Genomic DNA, 19318 nt, shown 5'->3' with positions numbered 1-19318 from the left:
ACAAAAGCGCAGTATGCCAACAGCAACACAGAACTGTCTTACCCAACTGCACATCTATATAAACATTGTTTGCCAATTTAGTGAACTACAATCCCTCCAAAGGTTGTCAAGTATAGGCACGGCTACGAGTGTCATTTCAATCTTATCGCTGACCAAACGGTAAGAAAACAAAAGGCGCAACAAGCATATTCGTTCACGAACTGCCATTGTCCACAATTTACGGAAAGTAACTTAACACAGAGGAGCTAACAGCAACCGACAGTGCTACACCCTGAGCCAGTGACAGCTGTTGACTGCCACGTTGTTCAACAGGCCAGGACGGGCAGGCATTTTAAAAGGATAGCACTTTCAAAGTCACAAATACTACAGAGTAGAATGTGAGTATGGTGACCCCAGGTGGGCAAAAATAATATTCACATGCATATTTTGTACTGGCATAATGTATCGAGTTAAAAAAAAAAGTCACTACTTTGTAGATTTCCCTTAACTGCAACATTTTATGCTAATTTTACTGCAACATTTTATGCTAATTTTCATTCAACAAAATGAGGTTCGGGTGAAAATGTTGGTTTAAATATACAACATTTCATTTTTTATGTGACAGTTTAAAATAAACTTCAATTTAGAGTCGCTGGGAGAGACAAAGTTTTCTTCTCCTGCTTGTTTTCTTGAAAGCGAGAAAATGAGAACAGGTGCCAAGGAAAACTTCTCAAGGGGTTTTAGGTTAAGTTTATATGCGTTCAAAGCAGGGTGATGGAGAAAGCTATTAAAAACATACGCTGCATTTGTTTTCTCTCCTATCTCAGGTCTGGAATACCCCCACAGTGAGAAACAGCGCTTTACTGTACAGGTAAAGCCAATTATAAACAAAAGTCGAGTCTGATTCAGGTTAGGTTGCATTCAGCATCTGATTGAACAGATGCCAGTAGACTGATAATGATCTGTAATGCGGTTTAAGGAATGACTCCAACACAGCAGAGACATGGAATGAATTATTTTGAAACCTAAAATAACTTTGTGTCGTGTTCCTGTTAGCGACGGGATGGATTGCAACATGTCTACATCGTCCATTGACGGTCACGGCCGTGTTAGAGATCCTTACAGTAAAACGTGGCATGACGTCCTCATCACCTGTTGCCTTTGGCATCTTCACACACAAGAGAGCGTGGGGAGCATTCCCGTGTGTTGTAATTGTCTGCGGAGTCACCCCACCGCCCCCCTTCTTCGTCTAAACTAGCCATTACCAGATATCTGGGAGGCAATAAACATGCATTCTTCCAAGGACGCAGCTTCCAGAGAGGCGGGTGAGTTCCACGGGGGTGTTGATGCGGTGATTAACCGCTGAGTCACATAGCGGGAACATGGAGGCGTACCTGTTTAGCAGACAATATTGGTGCCATTCTTTGACATGGCAGGACAACCATTAATACATTGGATGAAATTCAGTTATGATTTGGCCATAAAGGTGAAAGAAATTTATCATTTTATTTTTTTTATTTTTTTTTAAGTTTTTTTAAATGTAAAAGAAAAACAACAACAACAAAACACAAATTACAATTTGAATTTACCTCCAGCAAATGGCAAAAACTGCGAATAATTGACACCCCCTAACCAGCAAAGTTTATTGTTGCCTCTTGATGCAACAAAATTGAAGAAAAGCACTACTTTTATCAAAATAAAGCTCCTCAACTAATGTCAACATAATTCCTTGGCACCAATATGAAACAAAATGGGTAGAAAGCAATTCTTTTATCGCTTTTAGCATGAGCGCAAAAACAGCGGCTGACATGAGTCGGTCAATCAACTGCTCCAAAAGTAAGATTTTCATTTTTAAAGGATCGCCTCACATCAGAGGGAGCACAGTGTGACTAACTGTGGTCAATATGTCTGCTTCACAGTCAAGAGGTTCCGGGTACGAAAGCTCTTCTCGTAAGCAACTCTGACCCATCAATGACAAAAAAAATTCGATGAAACACGTAAAGTGAGACGAATGCTCAAAACAGTAGACATCCGTTGGCAGCTGAAGTAAAAGGACAGAAACAAGATGTGCTTTATCAGCGTCCGCACCTCACTCACCAGAATGAAAAGTGTACGTGATGGCCGCCAGGCGTCTTTGTCGCCACCACGGCTGCAGGCCAGACGGAAATGAGCCCTCTGTTATTTGGACTCTGCGTTGTCATTAATTCTGTCTGCATCAAACGCAGCACATGTTATTTACACTAAAGACCACAATCTGCCTTTGAAGGACGCCAAGCATGTGTTTGCCTGTGTCTGCGTATGCGTGCGCGTGTGCGCGCGCACAACTCGCCTCCTCTAAAGTCATGCATGGTGACTTCTGAGGGCCAGACGGCTTTGTTCTTGAATTTCTGCTGTCTTCTTGCGTCCATGTTCACTTTCTCCACACTCGCGTCATGTCACGACACGTCGGCCGAGCTAAACACCGGATTTTTTTTTTCTCCCCGACGTGCGAGAACGGCGAGCGTCTGCACGGAAACATCTGAATGGATTGAGTGAACGCGTGCCAGCCAGGACGACTGGCAGTGCTTGTTCGTGATGGGGACTGTAAATATTGAGCGGTGCGTCTCTAGAAACCTGTCACATGATCTATTTTTGGCTTTTCTTCAACGCACCAAAATTGTGCTTTTTGTTCATTCCTGTGTTTTTAATGAGCTCCATTTTATTTATTTATCTTTTTATTTGACTGCGATCGAGTCGACTTTGCGCTCCTCCGATCCCAAATTATGTTTGTTTCCAGATTTATAATACATATTCGATTTGTATCCAAAGTTCAAGATCCCTGGTCTGGATGGACCAACTGAATATTTCCAGAGAACATCTCACTCACGTTCTTTCACTTTGTGTTCCGTTGCGTGTAAATATTTAGCATCTAGTTTCCAAAACAACGGAAAGTTTGGAGTCATGCACTGAGAGGTCTTGGCCGACAGGTTTCTTTTTCTGTCTTTTTTTTTTTTTTTAATGGCGACGACAAGTGCACTGTCTGAGTGGGCGTGTCAAAGGGGCTTTAAAGGGCTAAATTTTACTGCCACACACAAGAATGTTTGACTTAAGTGCATTAAGAGGCTTTATGGCACACAAGATGAGAGAATAAAGACGAGAGGCAGCGGAGCCGTCGTGACACGCCGGATGATCAATCATGGCAAACAACAAAGCATCACATCTGCATCCCTGGCTGACAGTATTTTGAGCCAGTGGGCCGACAACGAGAGTGAGGGGCTTTTCCCAACACCGCAAACGTCCTGATACTCAAAGCACAGCTTGTTTTTCCAAGACAAATCTGTTCCACATTCTCGCTCGGATTTGTTGTGACTCTTTAGTGACCGCTGGGCATCAAAAGGATTTATGGTTATATTCCAAAAAAAAAAGTCACTACTTTGTAGATTTCCCTTAACTGCAACATTTTATGCTAATTTTACTGCAACATTTTATGCTAATTTTCATTCAACAAAATGAGGTTCGGGTGAAAATGTTGGTTTAAATATACAACATTTCATTTTTTATGTGACAGTTTAAAATAAACTTCAATTTAGAGTCGCTGGGAGAGACAAAGTTTTCTTCTCCTGCTTGTTTTCTTGAAAGCGAGAAAATGAGAACAGGTGCCAAGGAAAACTTCTCAAGGGGTTTTAGGTTAAGTTTATATGCGTTCAAAGCAGGGTGATGGAGAAAGCTATTAAAAACATACGCTGCATTTGTTTTCTCTCCTATCTCAGGTCTGGAATACCCCCACAGTGAGAAACAGCGCTTTACTGTACAGGTAAAGCCAATTATAAACAAAAGTCGAGTCTGATTCAGGTTAGGTTGCATTCAGCATCTGATTGAACAGATGCCAGTAGACTGATAATGATCTGTAATGCGGTTTAAGGAATGACTCCAACACAGCAGAGACATGGAATGAATTATTTTGAAACCTAAAATAACTTTGTGTCGTGTTCCTGTTAGCGACGGGATGGATTGCAACATGTCTACATCGTCCATTGACGGTCACGGCCGTGTTAGAGATCCTTACAGTAAAACGTGGCATGACGTCCTCATCACCTGTTGCCTTTGGCATCTTCACACACAAGAGAGCGTGGGGAGCATTCCCGTGTGTTGTAATTGTCTGCGGAGTCACCCCACCGCCCCCCTTCTTCGTCTAAACTAGCCATTACCAGATATCTGGGAGGCAATAAACATGCATTCTTCCAAGGACGCAGCTTCCAGAGAGGCGGGTGAGTTCCACGGGGGTGTTGATGCGGTGATTAACCGCTGAGTCACATAGCGGGAACATGGAGGCGTACCTGTTTAGCAGACAATATTGGTGCCATTCTTTGACATGGCAGGACAACCATTAATACATTGGATGAAATTCAGTTATGATTTGGCCATGGTGAGTTCCACGGGGGTGTTGATGCGGTGATTAACCGCTGAGTCACATAGCGGGAACATGGAGGCGTACCTGTTTAGCAGACAATATTGGTGCCATTCTTTGACATGGCAGGACAACCATTAATACATTGGATGAAATTCAGTTATGATTTGGCCATAAAGGTGAAAGAAATTTATCATTTTATTTTTTTTAAGTTTTTTTAAATGTAAAAGAAAAACAACAACAACAAAACACAAATTACAATTTGAATTTACCTCCAGCAAATGGCAAAAACTGCGAATAATTGACACCCCCTAACCAGCAAAGTTTATTGTTGCCTCTTGATGCAACAAAATTGAAGAAAAGCACTACTTTTATCAAAATAAAGCTCCTCAACTAATGTCAACATAATTCCTTGGCACCAATATGAAACAAAATGGGTAGAAAGCAATTCTTTTATCGCTTTTAGCATGAGCGCAAAAACAGCGGCTGACATGAGTCGGTCAATCAACTGCTCCAAAAGTAAGATTTTCATTTTTAAAGGATCGCCTCACATCAGAGGGAGCACAGTGTGACTAACTGTGGTCAATATGTCTGCTTCACAGTCAAGAGGTTCCGGGTACGAAAGCTCTTCTCGTAAGCAACTCTGACCCATCAATGACAAAAAAAATTCGATGAAACACGTAAAGTGAGACGAATGCTCAAAACAGTAGACATCCGTTGGCAGCTGAAGTAAAAGGACAGAAACAAGATGTGCTTTATCAGCGTCCGCACCTCACTCACCAGAATGAAAAGTGTACGTGATGGCCGCCAGGCGTCTTTGTCGCCACCACGGCTGCAGGCCAGACGGAAATGAGCCCTCTGTTATTTGGACTCTGCGTTGTCATTAATTCTGTCTGCATCAAACGCAGCACATGTTATTTACACTAAAGACCACAATCTGCCTTTGAAGGACGCCAAGCATGTGTTTGCCTGTGTCTGCGTATGCGTGCGCGTGTGCGCGCGCACAACTCGCCTCCTCTAAAGTCATGCATGGTGACTTCTGAGGGCCAGACGGCTTTGTTCTTGAATTTCTGCTGTCTTCTTGCGTCCATGTTCACTTTCTCCACACTCGCGTCATGTCACGACACGTCGGCCGAGCTAAACACCGGATTTTTTTTTTCTCCCCGACGTGCGAGAACGGCGAGCGTCTGCACGGAAACATCTGAATGGATTGAGTGAACGCGTGCCAGCCAGGACGACTGGCAGTGCTTGTTCGTGATGGGGACTGTAAATATTGAGCGGTGCGTCTCTAGAAACCTGTCACATGATCTATTTTTGGCTTTTCTTCAACGCACCAAAATTGTGCTTTTTGTTCATTCCTGTGTTTTTAATGAGCTCCATTTTATTTATTTATCTTTTTATTTGACTGCGATCGAGTCGACTTTGCGCTCCTCCGATCCCAAATTATGTTTGTTTCCAGATTTATAATACATATTCGATTTGTATCCAAAGTTCAAGATCCCTGGTCTGGATGGACCAACTGAATATTTCCAGAGAACATCTCACTCACGTTCTTTCACTTTGTGTTCCGTTGCGTGTAAATATTTAGCATCTAGTTTCCAAAACAACGGAAAGTTTGGAGTCATGCACTGAGAGGTCTTGGCCGACAGGTTTCTTTTTCTGTCTTTTTTTTTTTTTTAATGGCGACGACAAGTGCACTGTCTGAGTGGGCGTGTCAAAGGGGCTTTAAAGGGCTAAATTTTACTGCCACACACAAGAATGTTTGACTTAAGTGCATTAAGAGGCTTTATGGCACACAAGATGAGAGAATAAAGACGAGAGGCAGCGGAGCCGTCGTGACACGCCGGATGATCAATCATGGCAAACAACAAAGCATCACATCTGCATCCCTGGCTGACAGTATTTTGAGCCAGTGGGCCGACAACGAGAGTGAGGGGCTTTTCCCAACACCGCAAACGTCCTGATACTCAAAGCACAGCTTGTTTTTCCAAGACAAATCTGTTCCACATTCTCGCTCGGATTTGTTGTGACTCTTTAGTGACCGCTGGGCATCAAAAGGATTTATGGTTATATTCCCGAATGTGGGAGCCGTCAACTTCCTGGTTGCTTCCACGCAACGCAACATTACAGATTTCTCAAATCAAGGCAAAACATGCTTGTTCTCTATCTTGCCAGACAGTTTTGGGGGAAGAGCACTAAACTTGCGTCTAGCATTTTTTTTTTAATGTTACTGGGATTCGAACAGTCATCTAATTCTTTTGGTCCACATAGAATAAATAGCGTTCAGGGACAGGACAGGCCTAAAAAGGTTTCTAATTCCCGACAGCTGCCACAAAATGGCAAACTATTCGTTGGTACGCCTTGTTGTTTGAAGCAGTTATAAATTAAAGAGGAGAGAATCAAGGTCTCCTTTCACCAGTGGTTCAGAGATGTCGTGATGAAAACACTACTTTTGTCTAAATGAAGCTTTCCAACTCACTTGAGGAAAATTCATTGGCATCAAAATGCCACAAAATGGCAGCAAAGTATTACGTTTGTCTAAATGAAGCTCTCAACTCACTTAAACATAGTTCCTTGGAATCAAGACAAACATAGTTCCTTGGAATCAAGACGCCACTCGATGGCAGTGATGCAATACTTTTGTCAAAATTAAACTCAATGCACTGCAACTATAGTTCTCTGACACCAAATTGCGAAAGGATGGAAGCTAAGTACCGTCTTGTCTAAACAAACCTCCTCAACACACTTCAACATAGTTCCTTGGCACCAAGATACAAGATGGTGGCAAAGCACTACTTTTGTCACAATTAAGCTCCTCAACATAATTATCAAACACCAAATTGCCACAGGATGGCAGCAAAACACAACTTTACTCAAAATGAAGATCCTCAACGCACTTCAACATAGTTCCCTGGCACCATCAGGAGAGCAGCAAAGTATTACTTTTGTCTAAATGATGATCCTCAACTGACTTCATTTTAGATCACTTGCACTATGACGTCACGAGAGCAATACTTTTACTGCATTGTTATTAAATTTGTGTTTTCGTCTCGTTTCCTTGTTTTAGGAAAGCTTGACGAGTCAAAATTTCAGATCTACGGTCAGATAATTCTGCTTAAATCAACTAACAGATTTCTCATTACATGACTGTTATCCCTGGTGTGTCAGCCCTGCTTTCGCATTTTCATGTTTTCCAGTCGAGGGTTAGCTGCTTGTTTGTCATCTCCGTTTTCGTTTTTGCCAGCCAGGGGACTTTTTACCTGAGTCAGGAGCAAAGTGTGGAGGAGGAGGAGGAGGCGGTGGTGGCACCGAAGATGCAATCTGAGGCAGCTTGTCCACTTACGCCTCCGGATCAAGCACCCATCCCCGCCCCTTGTCATCACAAAAACGGCGATGACATCATCTGTGTGGTGTACAGATGAATATCTTGGACTGGACGGAAACTGTGATGTGGGCCGGCGGGGGCAGACAGGAATGTCGATAACTGCACTATGTGTAATGATCAGACCACCATTTACATTAAATAGGATTCTTGCCTTGACATACTGTATAGCCAAAACAAACATACAGACTTGACATTTGACAATTAGCTCCCACAAGCCCTCTGGGTCCTATTTGATTATGATACAGTGTTTGTTTTAATGCAGAACACAAACAATAATCTTTGTGTGTTTTTTTCCCCTTAAAACCACATCAATGGCAAAAATTCTTCTTTTGAACATACCTTACCCCGTTTACAACATTTTCACCCCTATATCGTTCAGATTTCAAAGTCCGATTTTACGTAATTCACTTTCCCATTTGCCGATTTTGCTAACAACGAACACCTTTATAACGTAAACTTCATTACAATGGCAAGATTTTTTTCCCACAAAATAGTGAAAATGCCTTCGTTACAACGAACCGTGGGAAGCTAACTGACGCCGCGATGTTGGTTATGAACACAATGTTACAGCACGGGATTCCGCTCCCCTGCTTAACAACGCTACTGATCGACTCGGTAGATTGTCGTACTTCTGGAGGCACGGCGTGGTCCTGAGCGCATGCTCTGAAAATATGTCTGGTAAAAGGAAGCAAATCTTGCTGTCGGAAATAGTCTCGCCCTTTCAAAAGGGAGTCTCCCAGACGAAGCTTAGCCGAGACTATGAATAGGCAAAGTCAACAATTTCGACACTCATCTGTAACGGCAACAAAATCATGGCAGAGTTTGAGGCCAACAGATTTAAAGATGATTGTAAATGGCTTCGGGGCACGGCACATCCTGAACTGGAGAAGGTACTTTTCATTTGTTGACCGAATGTTTTCTTCATACTGAATACACATATTTGTAATTGACATGTTTATACTGTATTACATGTCATGTTTTTACATCTACAAATGTTCATATTGTATTAGACGTCGTAGTAGACGGCCAATTTATTAGGAACGGTTACAACGAACTACTGTTATAACGTACAGTTTCGTTTTGTCCTTTGAGGTACAGTACTTTGTAATGAGGTATATAGACACATAGATGCTACACATTCAACACTAGCTGCCTCAATTAGCTTGCGTAAAAAAAATTAAAAATTCTCAGAATCGCAGTATTCAACAATAAGCCAACAAGCTATAAAAAAGCTTGAAAAGGGAAGCCAAGTCAAACACTTTCCTTACAATAATATGTTACTTTGCGCCCCCACTAGTCTGAACAAAGCATTTATCCATCTCAGGGGGCGGCCATTTTGTCAGTGGCAGTTGACTAAAAATGAAATCACAGATGCTTAAGGGTCAGGTAACGACCAATCATGGCTCAGCTTGCAAGCGTCACATGGCCAATTTTATTTTAAAAACAGGTGAGCCGTGATTGGTTGTTAGCTGAGCAACAGTGATGTTATTTTCGGTCAACAGCAAGTGGAAAAATGTCCGCCCCCCCCAAAGTGGGTATACGCACACGAGTGGATATTGCTGCTTAATTCATATTCCACAACTGCAATATTAAATAGAATAACATGTTTAGACCAGTGGTGTCGCATAGAACATATTGTGAAGAGTTTTTTGACTTGACTTTCTCTTTAAGAAGTCCATAAAAACTATGACGTTTCTTGCTCTGACACAAAAACACGCCATTTATGGCCGCAACTACAGATACTTGAAACATCTTGGCCACAAAATCATTTAAAAAAAAAAAATCTACAGGTTTCTTCCTGCACTCATAGAATGACTAAGATGAACTGATAAAGACTAGAACAAATGCAGGGTCCAACATGAATGGTGGGTGGCTCGATGGCTCTGGGCCAGTATTGCACCGTGTTTGGCTACCACGTACATGACAGATCCAGGCCCAACCGGCCTACCTTAGATTCATTAAATAAATACAATAAAATCAACATAATCGTGCTTTTTACACCAAAACTTTTCTATTCATATGGTATTTTACAATAGCATATGTCATGTACAGTATAATGTACAATTCTAACAGGGCCAACACAACTTAGCTCATGGTGGCCCCACAGGGCCACAACTCAAAAGGGTTTATTCACACTCTAAAATGTATCATACTGGCAATGTTTTTCCCACTACTATTGACACATTTGGACTACAAGTGTGCAATTAAACCTTCCGAGCAAACTACCAAACTCAACCATAACACTACAAGGCCCAACTAGTAGGATTATGTCCAACACTTCCGGCACCAAAATGCCCTCTTGTAGTTTAGTCTCCATACAAGCCTTGTGGGTCCTTATTTAAAAGCCAGAGAGTTGAGCAAGGAATTAGTGCGCTGGATGTTTACAGCTTCCGAAAAGGCTCCAAATGACAGCTGCTTATTTAAAAGCAACGTCACATAATTCTCAGAAACTCGCTCGTGTTTTTCCAAGGCGGTGATGGGGTTTTTACGACACCGTCAGAAACAAAGAGGCTGTGTTTGTCGCTTCCAGGCTTGCACAAGCAGGTGAGGCTTTGTGTGAAAAATGTGCACCTGAAACCTCCGGTACATTTGTGTAAAGTTCTGTGAAAAAAAGCAGGAGTCTCTTTGGTCAGAGGTGAGTTCCTCAATGAAGCAATAAGCCACAAAAAAAAGGGTCTTATATTCAGCCCTCTGGCGCCATCTACAGAGGTAATTCCCAACCACAATTTTTTCATTTGAATTTTCTGTGACGGAATATTTGACAGTTGTCCAATATTTTGGCCTTTCACATTTAACTTTACAACAACAGAGGAAAAGCAGCTGATTTTTTTTTTGTTGATTTTTGTTATCTTTTTCTTGTGCTGTAATTCTCAATTGAACTCAACTGTATTTATAGAGCACTGAAAAACCACCACTGCATACAGTGTTCATTCACACAACAACAAATAATAAAACAACAAATTAATAACAAAGAGAGCAGAAAGAACAAATACAGTAAAACTGAAAATCAAGTCTCATGCGGAGTCAAAAGCCAAAGAATAAAAGAAATGAGTTTTAAGACGAGTTTTAAAGATGGGCGGTGAGGGGGGGCTTGCCGAACATTCACTGGGAGGTCATTCCAAAGAGAGGGACTGGCAAGGGAAAAGGCTCCATGGTCCCAATTTTAAAATTATTATTACCGGTAGGTAAAGACATAAATGAAAAAAAGGAACTTGGTCTATCTATTAATGCCACTGATGTATAGTGACAGGGCGGCCCGCTGGTCCAGTGGTTAGTGCGTCGACCTCACAGTGCTGGTTCAATTCCAGCTCCGCCCTCCCTGTGTGGAGTTTGGATGTTCTCCCCGGGGCGGCGTGGGTTTTCTGCGGGTACTCCGGTTTCCTCCCACATTCCAAAAACATGCACGGTAGGCTGATTGAACACTCTAAATTGTTCCTAGGTGTGAGTTTGAGATTGGAAGGTGGTTTGTCTGTGTATGCCCTGCGATTGGCTGGCAACCGGTTCAGGGTGTCCCCCGCCTACAGCCCGGAGACAGCTGGGATAGGCTCCAGCTACCCTTGTGAGGATCAGCGGAATGGAAAGTAGATAGATGGACGAATGTATCGTGACAGGCAGACCGATTAACCCGTGAGTTGACATTCATACAACAGAATAGCAGCTCTGTGTTCAACTAAAGGCCCAAAGTCGATTTGTGTGTAAATTGAGACGATATACTTTCAGTGATATTTTTTATTTGGTGCTGTGCCTTGAGAGCTTTCTAAGATCAAAGGTGTGCTTGTGTGTGTGCCATTGACCTGGTATATCCTGAAGGGGATGTATCGGAATCCCGCCTCCTCAGTGGGATACTCCATCAGTTTCCTGTTCATGGCCCAGAACTGCTCGAACTTATCTGCAGCAACCGAAAAACACAAGCGCACCTGTCACTGCAGAGCTAACAAAAATTTGAAATCATTGAAACACAACACCATATTTATAAAAGTCAGACTGGAAATCATGCTTGACAAGTTTTAAAATGCATTTGCAAGTAGTTGGAAAGCTCCCCATTCCCACATGAAACCTTGTAATGCAAGAGTCACATGTCACCGGAGAGGGCAAATGGATAAGTCGGCTTAATTTGGACATCTCGTAGAGGGGTGTGCTCACTTTTGTTGCCAGCGATTTACACATTATTGGTGGCGTGTTATTTTGAGGGGACGGTAATTTCAGTTTTACAAGCTTTACAGTGAAATTTCTTCAGTGTTGTCTCATGTAAAAAATCTGAGGAAAAATTTGTGATTGGTATACAGTACTCACTTCTGCGATATACCTAAAAAATAGGTGGAGAAATAATATCAGTCTTTCACATTGTGAGATCATTCTTTTTCTTTTAGTTATTTCAGAAACTGACTCTTATTTCTGTACTTTACCTGTAAATCTTTTTAAAGTTTTGTGTTTAATGTGTTGAAATGTCATCAATGTATATTCATTTAATATTTTCTGAAAACTACTTTTGTTTTCTCTGCTTGCTTTTGAATGTCGTTCGCTGTTGTGTCTGTAAAATACTGTACTTGCAGGCGTGTGTGTGCTACTTTCCGTCATTAGCCTCTTTCACACTCAACACTCAGTCCTTCCGCCCTGTTGCGTAGAAAACAATTGCTGCTCTCCAATTATTATGTATTTTATCCGTCACTGAAATCATCCAGTTATCCCAATGCGGGAAGCGTCGTCGCACATTATGTCAAAAGCCGGCAAATTTCGAGGGTCCGCTTCAACTACTCCATACATTTCAAACCTGGGAAATAGACGGTTTTCATGGTCACACCATCAAAGGGCCTTACGCCTACTTACTCCTAAATCCATTCTTTGGTTTTGTTTTGTTTTGGGGGTTTTTTAACCCCAAGTAACTGTTCAAAAAGGGATTACTTAATGAGACTCATAAGTCCTGGTTCTATTGTTGCTTTGCAGAAAATCTGTGTTAAAGTGGACAACCGTTCAACAAAAGCAAACATTTGAGTTCGAGTGGACTTAAGTCAACGCCCCCAAACATCGTAACAACTTTGGTTTCTAAAACACATCTCACTGTGCCCTCTGGGTACCTCCGAGATCACAAGCGTCAGACCCATCAGACCCCCCCGACCCCCCACCTCCCTTCCTCTTACACCATCAACATCACACCACACCACAGCCGGCTGGAAGTGGACATGTTGGAGCAGGTCGGAAGGGAAAAGAAGAAGGGGAAGGTGTTTGGGTGTTATCTGAGTGTGGACACCATGTGTGTTAATGAGTTAATGTGTGATCCTATGATGACTTACTTGCTCGACACCTGCTTTGAAACCCGTGTGTGTGTGTCTTTTTGTGTATCTGTGTGTGTGTGTGTGTGTGTGTGTGTGTGTGTGTGTGTGTGTGTGTTCCTCACCATTCTGCAGACCCATCCACAGCTGCTTATGGTCCTTCTTCTGCATGTCGTTGACGACTTGGCTCTTGTGTTTGAGCGCGTCTGCTTCTTTAATGCTGGACATGAAGTGGGCCTCCACGACCGAGCTGGACATGCAGTGGAGCAGGTCCTGGCCCGGAAAGTTCTGCCAACACAAAAAATATTTTGGCGTTGGTGACTGATGCACTCTCGCCATGTGTCGACTACGACATGAACACCCAGCTCAGTCTTTGACAAGCACATGTTGTGGCTAGCAATGGCGAGATGCTAACTTAGTAAATTATTTGAAAAGGCGACTGAACGGGAATGTCGGCAACAGCAAATTTTGTTAGAGGATCTGTCGTTGTCGTTTTATTTTCATCTTAAAGGTCATTAAATGTGTTCAAGGAGAAAAGCCCCCCTTTTTTTTTTTTTGCATTTTGTTCCCCATGTGAACCAGAAAAACGAACTGTGCTTTTTGGCGGACTGTCAAATGCCCGATTGTTGAGTGCTACAGCAAACATATAACTAGAAACGCATGGTTGTAAAAAATTATATAATAGCAACCATGTAATGAGAGCTGAGCCTACTGTAATATTCCCGTCACCTCAACAAGTGACTTCTGAGATAAAACTAAAAATTAAAAGAAGCGTAAAGGAGAGTTGTTACCTTAAAGTGCACAGTGATGCTCCATGGCAAGATAGAGTTGGAAGCATGAAGGTCAAACAGAACACCGATAGGATAGTGCCTAGCATCACGAACAACACAATCAATATCTGTTCATTTGGACAAATAAATACCGACATTAACTCTGTGAATAGTATTTACTGGAACTACTGAGGCTGTGACAGACTCTAAAAGTTACGTGTGGCCGCACTGACACCCTGTGGAAAATATTGGTAATGAAAGCATTGTACACTGACTGCAAGCTAAGTTGTCACATACCTCGACGACTGCATAAACCAAGACCTCAGTTCGGCTCCTCACAAAAGTATATGAAGTGGTACCATTCGTATTTTTTTCCCCACAATATAGCAATTAACTAGTTACTTACCAAGATAAATGAAAAAAGATAATTAATTCAATTGAAATAACTAGCTCTCAGGAAAAATGTTTGAATTAATTAATTCAGTAACAAATATTACAGTAATTAAGTAACAAATATTACAGGAGCCTTAACTAGACCAAACTTGGCACTCCACATTATATACTTGATGTATTTGAACAGGCTACCAAGCAGCATAATTGAAACGAGAGGTTCCCTCACCATTTGAGCGGCGTCCCTTCGTATTCGAACCACATCTCCCCCACATCTTCGGCCCTCATCACTCTTAGGAAGTGCTTCTTCACCTTGTCGGTGACCAGCGTCAGGTAGCTCACCCTGGGCAACAACAGCTATGGGAAAACAAGGTGCTCATTGTCATTTACTTGTACACAACACATTGGACATGGTCGTGTCTCGCAGTTATTCATTTATTGCAAGTGGGTCTGGAACATATCACCTGCAATAAACATTGGATAGGAAAATACCCCAGCCATGAAGAGCAAAAATCCATAAATGAGCTACAAGATAGCAACAAGGCACTTATAGGGGGAGATGATCATAAAGTATCAATACCATGCATCTAGAATGTACAAAATCATGAAACTATGGTCTGTACTCAGGAATAACATTCAACACAAACAAGCCACCTTTACAGGAGGCGTATCAAGCAATCAATATCAATAGAACAGGACAAACAAATGCCAAAAAAAACAACAACAATTAAACCGAACAACAGCAACACCAAGAATCTACAAGATGGTGCCAAAGTTATACATTTGTTGCTTTGACTTGAGCACAAAAACAGTAAATGGGTGAGTGTCTTAATGAATATCGGATGTTTCCACATCACAGTTTCCACCCCCCCAACAAAACAAGTTATGTTTGATAACTTCCATTCTGACTTGATATGAGGTTGAGTAACGGGTGTATGACTTACATAATAAGGCTCCGCCTCTCTCTCTGTCTCCTCGTCTTGGTTGAGAGTGAAACAGGCTGGGATCCGGCCAAACCAGACATCTCTCAGCACATCTTTGTCATCTGCCATGTTGCTGCTCCAGCTCCCAGTGGCTCATAAAGACTCAACGTCTCTCAAGTCGGACCCTCAAGTCCAGAAGCACACAGCTTCCTGTCATACCAGAAAAACCCATTTGTGGTTATTCGGCAGTTACACATTACCAGTCCTAAATGTAACCATCCATCCTCTTCAGCTCTGTTCTCATTAGGGATGCAGCTGAGCTGACGTTGGCAAACAAAGCAGGATACTGGACTGGTCACCAGTCAATGAATGACAAGGCACATGTAGACAAACAAAAATTCACATCCCATCTGCGTACAATTTAGAGTATCAATGTCACTGACATGCCTATTTTTTTAAATGTGGGAGGAAAAACAAGCAAGGGGAACATGCAAATTCCTCCCAGGTAGCCGAAATTCCAACGGCCTAAATTTTAACAAATAACATGAAAAAGTTAATTACACAAGCACACGCAAACAAATTACATGTGTTCAAAAAATACGGATAAATACGTAAACCCGATTTTCCCAACATACACAGAAAATGCGCCCTCGTTGTAAGTATGACTTATACTACTACGTCAAACAATCCACAAAAACAAAACTGCATGGAGGAGGAAACTCACGTTAGCAGAATAGCTAGCTAGCTAGCATATCGAGTAGAAAACCAACGCGGAAGTGTTTTCCAATAGCTGTTACACGTCAGTGCCTTGGCTTTTCAGAGTTTTTCACGACAAAAGAGCATGTTGCGCGTGTGTACAAGTGGAGAAAAGCCTACTTTTGTCTGTGTTTTGCGATCAAGTAGAAGTGAAGAAAAGAAGTGTTTGGACGATGTTGTCATTCCCAGCTGACTGACCGCCGAAGAAGAACTCTTTGACAACAGCGACCCCTAGAAAACTGCTGGCAGCCTGACGAAAGTGCCACGTTTTTATTTAATAGGAATAATATATCTATATATCTTTCATTTTATAGAGCATATGTTGGTATTTTATTAAATATTAAATACGCTTCGAATATTTATAAATCTATAACTACAATTAAAAGCTTACTCGAAAAGTCGTCATTAAAATGCGTTGACGCACCTTAAATACGTAAGCAAGCGAGGGCTGTTTGGGTGATTTCGTTTGTCCGTCCAATTAAAAAAAAGCTTCCAAAATGGACAAGAAAGCGGCGGTTGATAACGTGGAGGTGCGCCTTCAGGCACTGGAGAATCGAATATATGGAGACAGAGGGAATAAAAGTTCGAAACCGTTAAAGGTTAGTTTTCAGGTTTACATTTATAGGTGTGGTCGAGCTAAGAAGCTAACGTGCTGCGAGCCTAGCAAAGCTAACAATAGCCGAGTTCTCTCCCCACTGACCGATGTTTACATGATTCGGTGTACAGTAATTCAGTAGTGTATTATATGTATTTTGGCGCGTTATTTAGTACTGCCTTACTTAATGTCATGGTAGCAATATGTTCAGAATCAATGTCAAGCTCCGTTAAATTTAGCTGGCCTTTTTGAATGGATTTGGACAGTTTGAGTTGTTGATAATTTTTCGAGGTGTATTTAAATTAGTGTTAAGGTATAGATCGTACAGTTGAAAGTTTATATTTTCGATGCAACTTAACATGCAAAAGCAAAGTTGGCACATCTGTAGCTTGAGGCAATCTGTGTCATATGATCCAACATCATCAACCCATGTAACGTTGAGCGCTTTCTGTGTGGTTTGTGCTTTCTTGTAATTGATTAATATCGAGATTAAAAACGGTGGTTTTGAAATAGTATTCATTCCACGTTCATTTGTAGATCCAGCTGACATGTTTTTGGTCTTAATATCAGTAATAATGTCATGAATGTCGTTTGTTTTGCAGTGTGCAGAGTCCTTAGCAAGAATTCAGGCTGGCTTGACCAATACAGCCAACAAGAGGGAGCGAGTGAAGATCTTGCACAAGAAGAGTGAGTCACACAGCCTCTATTATAAACCAATTTCGCCTTTTTTTAAGCCTACTCTATTCTGATGACCTATTTATGTATTGGCGCAGTTGAGGACCTGATGAAGTACCTGGACCCCCAGTTCACCGACCACATGGCTGTGCCTGACTCTATGAAGCTGGAGTTCATCCTTGCCGGTGAGAAATGCAACAATACAGATGCTGAATTATGTTGACTTAGATATGTTGGATATTTTAACTATCATGTTGATGTGACTGTGCCCTCAGAGGAGGATTTCCTGCTTTCCCAGGCTGCTTTGCTGGAGCAGGCCAGCAACCTACAACCACTGCTGGAGAGCACCTACATTCGAGGTTAACCCCGTTTGGTTGTCATGTCAGAATGTGATTAATAATGTTAGCCCCAGTTTAACAAGTCCTCAAGTAATTCGAGTAACAGTTAAAAGAATGCTCAAGGCATTGTTTTCCTACCTCGGCTACCTGATATTTAGTGTACACTGTAAGGAAAAATAAGTCAAGCTAACCACAGCAACACTGGGTCATGCTATGCATGACAGTAACACGCTGTCAACGTGACACGAAGTTCAACTTCAAAATAAGCCTTACCTTACCAAGTAACTATGATTAAAGCCTTGGTATGCTTTTATTTTGAAGTTGTTCCCAGCAGAATGTCGCAAAGGGATGCCTGACACTATCTTGACACGTATTCACTCCGGTAGGTGGGGCCACCTGATATTGCCATCACAAACTATTGCCACGGACATCAACAACACAATATCATCCTTAAACCAAGTTCATTTGCCGCTTAAGGATGCTTAAAAACTAAAGAACAAGTCTGAACCAGGGGTGCCAATAACTATGGAGGGCCGTATAGTGGTGAAACCCTGTCTGTACTGAAAGTTTTTTTGTGTTTGCTTTAAGATGTTCCTGAGCACACCACCAAGCTCCAACGTCTCTCCCAAATTCACATCAAACAGCAGGTAAAATATACTGCATGCCGCCGCTCATTCCTTTCGTTTGGTTTGTTTGGGTTCCACTTGGATTGGACACCTGTTGAGACCTCAATGTCTGCTGTCTTTCAGGACCAGACAGATGCTCAGTCCCTGGAAGTCAAGAAGCTTTTTGAGGAATACAACAAAATGGTACTCATACAAATGTTGCAGAAAAACAATAGAGCAGTAACCCAAGCTAAAAAATATATATAACGTAGCATAACAACTGAGACAGTAAAATTGTCTTTTGCAGTTGGATGTTTATTTGAGTGAATCCATTTTATTGAACCGAGTTTTTGTATTTTCAGATGTTCCTGCTGTCCAAGCAGTTCACCCAGTGGGACGAGAGCCTGAGGAAGCTGGAGGAGGCCAAGGGCCTCCGGCCTGTAGAGTAACCCCCATTCGTGATGATGATGGTGATGATGAGGAGGAGGATGGCGATGGAGTGTGGCACGAACTTCAATTTGTGTGGCTTTGTAACTGCACAAACTACAAAGCAGTTCTGGGATTGTTGAGTTGCTAGGCTGGGGGGCATGGACGGACAGAAGTCGCATGACTGTTGAACACTCGTCTGGAGGATTTTCCTCCTCTCGTGAGACAGCTCAGAGTCACCCTGCTCTTATTTATTTGCACACATGCTACTCTCATCGTAAATTAGATTTTCCAGCTTGTCTCCTGCGAGTTGAGTCATCAGACTTTGAGCGCCTGACCTGTACTCAAGGTTTTTTCCTTTCCGCTTTGTCTCCTGACATGATATCAATGCCTCTGTGTTTGTTTCAAAATGTCAAAACATGACTGCAGGTAATCTAATAAAAATGTTTTTATTGGACTATATGTGGATGACTTCTGAATTTCACCAGCCCTGTAATGTGAGCTTTCATTCCTCTGAGGGTAGTTGCTGATTGTGTAGTGGTACACTCGCCTGACTTGTGTGCTGGCAGTGTGAGATTGGTTGAAAATGGATGGATGGATTCCTCTGAGAATAGACACTTATGTGTTTTTACTGAAGGTACTTGAGTGAGAATGTGTTTTGTTTTTGAAGGTGTGTACAAAGTTAAAATGAATAGAACGGCCCGTTGCATAGTCGGAGTTTGGCAGTCATGGATTCACCGATTAGTATTTTTCTTTTTTCAGTATTTAAAACATACTTTAAAATATTTTTTTGTGGTTAAAAAACATTTTAATGAACGC

At 41.9% G+C, this 19318-nt stretch overlaps 2 protein-coding genes across 5 annotated transcripts in view; one reads left to right on the top strand and one right to left on the bottom strand.

The window, feature by feature from the left end:
* The window catches only part of atg5 (ATG5 autophagy related 5 homolog (S. cerevisiae)), a 39186-nt gene extending 23098 nt beyond the window's left edge, over positions 1-16088 (bottom strand). The window contains exons 1-7 of one of the 3 annotated variants that reach the window (XM_019863830.1): positions 15981-16088; positions 15126-15314; positions 14411-14538; positions 13813-13891; positions 13147-13309; positions 11546-11640; positions 9514-10352 (exon numbers count right to left, since the gene is read on the bottom strand). In XM_019863830.1, the coding sequence (XP_019719389.1) occupies positions 10248-10352; positions 11546-11640; positions 13147-13309; positions 13813-13891; positions 14411-14538; positions 15126-15233 (678 nt within the window). In that variant the 5' untranslated portion in view covers positions 15234-15314; positions 15981-16088 and the 3' untranslated portion in view covers positions 9514-10247. Of the gene's footprint in view, positions 1-9513; positions 10353-11545; positions 11641-13146; positions 13310-13812; positions 13892-14410; positions 14539-15125; positions 15315-15828; positions 15937-15980 lie in introns of those variants that run through there. The other 2 variants (XM_019863828.1, XM_019863829.1) reach the window with 2 other exon arrangements.
* A 186-nt stretch (positions 16089-16274) lies between these two features.
* On the top strand, positions 16275-18956 carry dctn3 (dynactin 3 (p22)). Of its 2 annotated transcripts, XR_002167481.1 has the most exons (8): positions 16275-16459; positions 17058-17142; positions 17229-17315; positions 17406-17489; positions 18057-18115; positions 18218-18277; positions 18436-18603; positions 18651-18956. XR_002167481.1 is itself a non-coding variant. In XM_019863831.1 (7 exons), the coding sequence occupies exons 1-7, from the start codon at positions 16358-16360 to the stop codon at positions 18520-18522; spliced, it is 564 nt and encodes a 187-aa protein (XP_019719390.1). In that variant the 5' UTR covers positions 16275-16357; the 3' UTR covers positions 18523-18956. The 2 variants fall into 2 exon arrangements, 1 of the variants encoding a protein (XP_019719390.1); XM_019863831.1 differs by having other exon boundaries at positions 18436-18956.
* The last annotated feature ends 362 nt before the right edge of the window (positions 18957-19318 follow it).

The sequence above is a fragment of the Hippocampus comes genome, unplaced genomic scaffold, assembly GCF_001891065.2.
Source record: "Hippocampus comes isolate QL1 unplaced genomic scaffold, H_comes_QL1_v1.1 scaffold249, whole genome shotgun sequence".
Taxonomy (NCBI): domain Eukaryota; kingdom Metazoa; phylum Chordata; class Actinopteri; order Syngnathiformes; family Syngnathidae; genus Hippocampus; species Hippocampus comes.
This window is presented reverse-complemented; position numbering and strand designations above follow the sequence as displayed.

Coding starts and splice junctions, on each gene's coding strand:
- dctn3 (XM_019863831.1), top strand. CDS start 16,358: ATGGACAAGAAAGCGGCGGTTGATAACGTGGAGGTGCGCCTTCAGGCA. Junction 17,490..18,056: donor GGAGAGCACCTACATTCGAG/GTTAACCCCGTT, acceptor GTTTGCTTTAAG/ATGTTCCTGAGCACACCACC. Junction 18,116..18,217: donor AAATTCACATCAAACAGCAG/GTAAAATATACT, acceptor GCTGTCTTTCAG/GACCAGACAGATGCTCAGTC.